The sequence below is a fragment of the Alligator sinensis genome, unplaced genomic scaffold (genome assembly GCF_000455745.1).
Source record: "Alligator sinensis unplaced genomic scaffold, ASM45574v1 scaffold954_1, whole genome shotgun sequence".
Lineage (NCBI taxonomy): Eukaryota > Metazoa > Chordata > Crocodylia > Alligatoridae > Alligator > Alligator sinensis.
The window spans coordinates 1,307,045-1,314,564 of record NW_005842228.1 but is presented as its reverse complement, the minus strand read 5'-3'; the positions used below and the strand labels follow the sequence as shown (position 1 = coordinate 1,314,564).

The 7,520-nt window shown below is 41.3% G+C and overlaps 1 protein-coding gene across 1 annotated transcript in view; it reads right to left on the bottom strand.

Annotated features, from left to right (window-relative positions):
• The window catches only part of UBE2Q2 (ubiquitin conjugating enzyme E2 Q2), a gene marked incomplete at its 5' end in the record, with an annotated part of 60,553 nt that overhangs the window by 25,704 nt on the left and 27,329 nt on the right, over positions 1 to 7,520 (bottom strand). Inside the window, one exon of the mRNA XM_014521591.2 lies at positions 322 to 406. Coding sequence (XP_014377077.2) covers positions 322 to 406 — 85 coding nt within the window. The remainder of the gene's footprint in view (positions 1 to 321; positions 407 to 7,520) is intronic.

Here is a 7,520-nt window from a genome sequence, read left to right as displayed (position 1 = left end):
GGGGGGGGGGGGGGGTGTCATTTTATAAATGCAGTATACATGTGGAATAACAGGGCTGTATTTTCAGTAGCATAAATTTTAGTCAGGCAAAGAAGCCCTTTCAGAAGCAGTGTGGGGAAGAAGGGTGGGGAAGTCATCAAGCCAGGATAAGAATGTTTTACAGATGGAATACTTATTGGAAATTATTTCATGATGTGCACATTTTAAATATTAGCTTCAGTTTTTGAAGTTAAAGTATAAAACAGAGGGATTAACAAATGTTTACTACTACTACTCATGAAAACAACAAGATATCTGCATTAAAATGTAAAAGCACTTTACCTGTTTTATAACTCTGTGATCTGTATATATCCCTGAGCTCTTTCATAAGTCGATCTGAAGCCTGAACTGACCCAGAGACTGCACCCTGAAATAAAAATGGCAACACTGAACACCAGGAACTTTGCTTGCATTATTAATGGTTGGAAAAAAAATCTATGCAGGTACAGAATTTATGCAACTGTATTAAAAAGGTACCACACGATGATAGGTAGGGGTGCATTGGATGTAAAAAAATAAAAGCTTATCACAAAGGTTGAGACAATTGAGTATCCATAAAGTCAGAAAACCCAGAAGAGTTGAGTCTCTCACAACAACAGCTTGGCAACAATACCCAGATCCTATAAATCATGGAATCATTAAAATGCAAACATTTAACAAGGCAAACAGTACGAACATCCAGCAGAGCTTTTGGAAGTACAAAATTCCTTTGTAGGAGTAGATTTAGAAAAAAATCAAGTTCCTCAAATAGAGTGCAGGTGGAAGAGCTGCAAATCTGTGGAATTTAGGACCTGTACAGAGTCAACGGGCACATTTTAGAAACCAACACATTCTAGTGCAGAGGTTTTCAACCTTTATTCATTTGTGGACCCTAAAAAGTTTCAAATAAAAGTACAGTCCTCTTTGATTTTTAAGTGTGGGTATTCACATACTTTTGATTGGTCATAGTCATCTTTTGTAGACCCCTTAGACATGATTTGTGGACCCCCATGAGGTCTGCGGACCACAGGTTGAAAACCACTGCTCTAGTGGTTCCAAACAAGACTGTGAGCTTTAAACAGCCGTATCTTTAAAGCTACTTAGTAGAGGGGCTTTCTTTTAAAAAAAAGAAACCACGCATTTCTTGTTGTAAAGTAGCTATACATCTGTATACAGTTACTTGGCTATGCAAACAATCATTTTGATCACTACGCACAGAAGAAAAAAAAAAGAAGTTTCCCTTCTCCCCATTCAAGCGCTTGTAACTTAACTGAAATAATCTTAAAATATATTGCTTTAGAAAGGGTGTTTTAAGCCAAGACAACACTATAGTAATTAAGAAAAGGAATTTTAAAAGGTTTATAAACAACTGAGAAGACAAAACTTTTCAGAAGCTAGAATAAGCCTTAACTATAGGGATCAATGAGTAGCTTTAATAAACTAATGAAGTAACAAAAAGGTTATACAGCCATTTACCCAGAACCTTTTACACTTGCCGATATAATTAAAGGGGGGGGGGGGGGGGGGGGAGGAAAAGGAGGAAGGGAGTAGAGATTTTTAAATTGCCCCTTCTAAAGAATGCTGTGAACAAACACTAGTTCATGTTCACACCTATTACAGAATTGGGTTGATTTACTTTTTGAGATCACTCTCCAGTCAAATCATGTGCCAGATTAAACTACGGGGAAAAATGGAGAAGAGATGGAAAGTAGGAGACTTTCAAAACTCCATTAAGCAGAGAGACAGAGGTGGTTATTTCAGTCTTGCAGTACCTACATTAGAACTACCCTGGTTTTCACGGTGCAAGAGGATGTAATTGATGAAACCAGTCAAAACCAAAGCATCCATTTTGTCCATCTTTCGTTCAAGCCCACAGACTCTTCAATCGCTCTCTCCCAAAATAAGATATAAAGTGTAAACACAGGTCTTGCATGTCAGGATAGGGCAAATGTGGAAATCAAAATGAAGAGCTTAAGATTCTAGGGGTAAAATTCTATTCCATCTTCAGGAGTATATTTTGCTTTCATTTTGGTGCAAGCCACAAATCGAAGAAACTCTTTCAACAGAAACACTAGTTTTAGGGTAAAGTGGGGACAATTAACGAAGCGTTGCAAATCCCTTGAGGTGGTGAAATGTCAAGAAACTTGGTACATGTAGCGAATGCATGTCAAATTTGCCTTTTAACTACTAACAATAACATTCAGAAATTAAACTGCAGTTCTCTCCTCTCTTCTACACAGAAGGGATATTAAAATAAATCTAACTACCAAAAATTTAAAAAGAATTCAGTTTATTTTTGCTGTAACATTTTCTAATAGTTAAAATTCCTACAGGTGGATCACAGCAGAACGCCATCTCTTTGAACTGTCCTACAACTATGTTTTCATGTCTACCATTTAATTCATTATGTTGAGTGTACAAGAAATATAGTCTCATGGTATACCTTTTCCTCCCTTAATTTTAGTCAGGTGTAAAGAGTGCCTGAGGTTATCAATCCATTTTTTTCAGTTGCCTTGATATTAAAAAGGGCTCATTTGTATCTGAAATGATTAAATAACACCTAAATTACTCAATGTGTTGACTAGATAATGCCCAGAAGCATCTTTCATTTGAACAATGAGTACTGGAATTAGAATACTCCAAGCTCCAATTCCAAGGGTGACATTTCCATAAGCTCAAGACATTCTCTTAACCACTCTGCCACAGTTTCGTGATCTCTGAAGTTGGGATATTATTTCCATCTCTCAAAAAGGTGAGGTAAAGATTAATAAAAAATTGTAAACAAACATGGAGATAGAAAATGCTACATAAATATTGAGTTCCTCCTTTTTAGGTTTTTCTTTTAATTCTGGTCATCACAGACTTCAAGATAGCAAGGTTAAGTTTTAAATATTTATCACAGCTGCTTGCATGCATTCAAGCCTATTTACATTTTATATTCAAGCTTTTTGTGGGAGGGAATGGAAAGGAACTGGGGATGGGGGTAGAACCCCCAAGCCTCATGCCCCTTTAATTTAAAGCCTCCAAATAAAGTCGGGTTGTTGCCATGATGATCCAGGAAATAAGTGATAAGCAAAGATATTTGGCGATATCTTTTATTGGATCAACTGTATTAGTTGAGGAGATATACTAGACAAGGAAACTTTCAGACACAAAATCCCCTTCTTTGTCTAACATCTCCCCCAACTATACAGTTGGTCCAATAAAAGATAATCACACAAAAACCCTGCTTTCTAGCAAATAAAGTAAGGAAGCCATTACTTCTTTCCCTGCATCCTCTGGATCTTCCAAAAAAACCCAGTTGTTTTTCTTGGTTTCTGCATGGCAGCCAGCATGTTAGAGGAAGTATATTTTATTAGACGCACAGAAAATCCTCACTGAAATGCCACATACAAAAGAATTAAGGACCTACATAATGTTAATGAACTTATGTGGGCTTTAACAGGGGTGTTACTAGCAATTTCAGTGCCCTAGGAACAGACGCTCTTGTATGCTGAAAAACAGGAGTGCCGAGTGCTGCAGGATTCTGCTGGTACTCCCTCTAAATCAGCGCCTGGGGCTAGTTCCCTGTTCACCTCACCCCTAGGCACTCTGCTGGGCCTTAGATACCCTGATCAACCAATAACTTGGAGGGAGTTTGCTGCTTTGGCTTCCTGAGAACACTATGAACAGCCAGCAAACAGGTCTTTTTTGTATACAGAAAATGAAAATAAGGTTTGGGCAGGAAACAGATTGAAAAACATTTACTATTCAAGTATTTGATGTGTCATTCTAGCGTGCCTGAAGCAAACAGAAATATGATATACTTACTTAGTGTTAAAGGAAGAAAGACTTTGCAGAACTGACTTAATTTACTCCCTTGCCCTGTTAATGAAAATAAGGATCAACAACAGTTGGGAGCCATGTTAAAAGACTGCATTTTCTTTTGCCTGGTACTCACAGTGGTAAGCTATAGGCTAGGGCAAGATACTAAGGTAGTGATTTTCAACCAGGGTGCTGCAGGTGTACAAACACTTGTACACGATTTGCAAGATAAACCCACAGATTTCCAAACAGGAATCCACAGTGTCAAAAATATTCTGACCTGCTGTGCTACAAATTCTTTGGAACAGAAGAACTGCTCTATAAATTTTCCACAGATATGTTTCTATTCCATTTTCAAGAACCAAGTGAAACCTAAGAGCTGGCATTTTCCAACAGCTACCGAAGGGGACTACTGTATTATGGGTCTAGAATATTCCTTTTGGGCTATTCAATTTGAAAATTGAAAATATGGTCCGCAATTACATACTTCATGGAGAATGTCTCCTTTATTTGATATGCAAAAGTGCACGAGAGGTCTCAATGGAGGCCATGGCTCATTTTGCAGTAATCCTTGCCTTCTTAATGAAACAGCTGGGAAGATGGTAGAGCTACTGTGCTCTCACAATCACAGATTCCAAATAAAGGCTACACTGAAGAAAGTTCAGTTTGCCCTAGAGTAATATTTGGAATCCAAAACTAAGATTGGTTAGACAAAGGGAAAGTGTCAACATAATACAGCAATTACCTGATCTCTCACCACATTCTGTGGAATTGTTACATCAACAAACTTCAAACTGGAAATATTTACATACAAGAACACTTCTTTAGCTAAAAGTGCTCATGTACCCTACTGGGAAGCTGGAACCTACTTCTTCCAAGTGTGATAATGCTCCCTTTTTCTATTCTCCAAGATTTTTTAATTCTCATTTGATATTTAAGTGGGAGCTATCAGAGGTTTAGAACAAGTCTGAAGAGATTACGTGGAGGCTATAAGTATGGACATATCACATGAGACAATAAAAGAGACCTATCATGACTGATGCTTTAGTTTGGGCATGTTAAAAGTTAACATTATCAAGAATAAAGTTTAAAGTGTTGCTTTAGTTTTGCAGGTACCAAAAAACCCCAGAAAATCAAAAGAGTCCAAACCAAGCCACAACAGATTAATAAATTAGGCTTCTTTTTTTTTTTTTTTTTTTTTTTGTCTGCTAGGTCAAGACCACTGTACAAAGTGACACTGGATTTGAGCTGCTGCTGTACCAGAACTCACAGGAGACAGGTTGAGGTTGGAATCCATGTTTCTGGCAAAATCAAATCAAAGTGCACTGTTCTTGCTGGACATGCATTCTAGTTAGCATTTTGCATCCTTCCTTACAGGCAAAAATTCTAATCCAGGGCCTTGCTCCTCAGACCAAGCATTTGGAGGAGCAGGGGTCATTCAGGAACACATTTTTACTGCAATCTGAAGTTGTATGGTGGAGTGAGTGGGTGCATCTACATGTTCAATTAATGCCATGCAATAAATTCTGGAGCTGTTTGAGCTGATATCAACTGCTCTCGGGCACAGCATCTACATGTGTGCCTGGGACGGCAGCAGCTTGAGCTGGGGTGGAGCAGCCCTAGGCTGACAGCAGGCTTGAGGAGAGGGAGGGGATCAGCCCCAGGCTCCAGGTGGCGGCACTGGGGTTGGCTGGGGCATGAGGGTGCAGAACTTGCAGAGCTGTGTGGCTAGTACCAGCCCCCGCACTTTAGCACTCGTGCCCCAGCCAGCCCCGGTCACCATCTACATATGTGTTTAAGTGCAGTAAATGACTCCACCATAAAACAGTACTGTCAGAAATGGTACTAACTGACATCTGAGTTAATTCATTTACTGTGCCCTAATACCAGCACATGTGTAGACTCTGACACTTTAATGAAGAGCTAATTAGTCAGCTCTGCAGTAAAGCACACAACTAGATGCACCCAGTGACCGTAAAATACTCTAGTTTGAATATTGGCTTTTGTTTACAGTTTATCAAATCAGAGATTGCCTACATCAGCTGCCACAACTTACAGATAGAGGGAGAATGCATTTTTGCCTTTTAGATTTCGGGTAACTGAGCTGAATGTCCAATGTTAACTTCTATTTAATTTTAGACAGAGTGAGCAAAAAAGGATCTGACTGCTGCATTAGTAGTCTCACTGTTTCAGTATCTGCTTAGGCAAGTAATAACTAGTTGAGTCAGTACATAGATCCACAGAAATTAGCATAGACTAATGCCAAGGATTAAAAGGAGTAGAGCGGTATACGATACCTTAAACATTTTATCATGTAAAATGGATATTAACACAAAAATGTGTACTAACTTTATAGCTGGTTGCTACTGAGCTTTAATGTGCACTTGTAGCAGGGCTCCCAGCCACAGTGGTGCACCATGCCCAATGAAACTCCACCTCAAGTCCTAGGGATTATGGTTGCTGCAATCCCCAGGGTCTGAGAGTTTCATACACCCCTGAGCCCTGGGGAACATGGCAGCTGTGATCCCTAGGGTCCAGGGGTTTCCTCACACCCCCGAGCCCTAGGGATTGCTGCACCAGTGATCCCCTAGCCCTGGGGGTTTCCCACACCCCTGGGAGGTGGCGAGATCACTGCAGTGGGAATCCTCCAGCCTCAGGGTTGCATGGGGTGCCCCTGTAGCTGGGAGTCCCTCTACTGATGGAGGCGCCCAGCTGTGGGAGCTTGTTTATTGCTGGTGCAGGGGGAGCCCCCACTTTACTGGCAGTAAGGTGTGATGGGTTATGTGCAAATCCCACAATCATGCTTTCTGCCATGCCACACATGCAGGGCAGGAAGTGCGAATGTGGGATCACGTTAGATCCCATCACATCTTTACCTGCATATGTAGAGGGGGCCTTCAGTTAAAACAGATCTAATTTCTTCTACACTTAAAGAAAAATTTGGGAATTTTTCTTTCTAGAATGGAAGACTCAAAACAGATGTGTCCTTATCCTGTTAAGGTATGCAACTTGCAAGTTGGCTACCTTCTTTTTACACAAGATTGTCTTTTGTGAGAGAACAGCTGATTGAGAATATCCATTTCAATTCATGGGAGTCGAGAGCAGCTTGCTACTATACAGGATTAAGATCAAAGAGTATATATGTAACTAGCAAAACTGTGGATGCTCATATGCATTTATATGCTATGAGGACCATTGGCGGTGGAAGGGGGGTGGGGCTACCGGGGCTCAGACCCCCCAGATGCAGGACAGCAGGTATGGCCACAAGGCATCCTGGCTGCAGGCTCCAGGCTACTGCAACAGCGGGGTAGGAGCACATACACTCAGATACGCAGCCGGGATCACAGCCCCAGTATGTGGCTGCCCACCATAACAAGCAAGGTTTAATCTACTTTCTTTGTGAAGGGGATGGGGCTTGGGGTGTGGGGGCAAATTGAGACCCCCCCACAGTACAGGAGGGAGTGGGGCAGGGGCGAATAGGGCCCTGGCCGGGTCAGGTAGTAGGAAAAATTGGAGCCTGGGCAGTGTATCTAGGGGCGCGGGGAGGGGGGTGCACCACAGGGGAGCCAACGTGGCAGGTAACGTGCCCCCCCAATCTGTGCATGGGGCGAGGGTGGGCTGCTCCAGCGGGCTGGGCTCTGCCTCTGCACCTAGCTGCTGGCCACCACCGCCACAGCTTTTTTTTTTTTTTTTTTTTT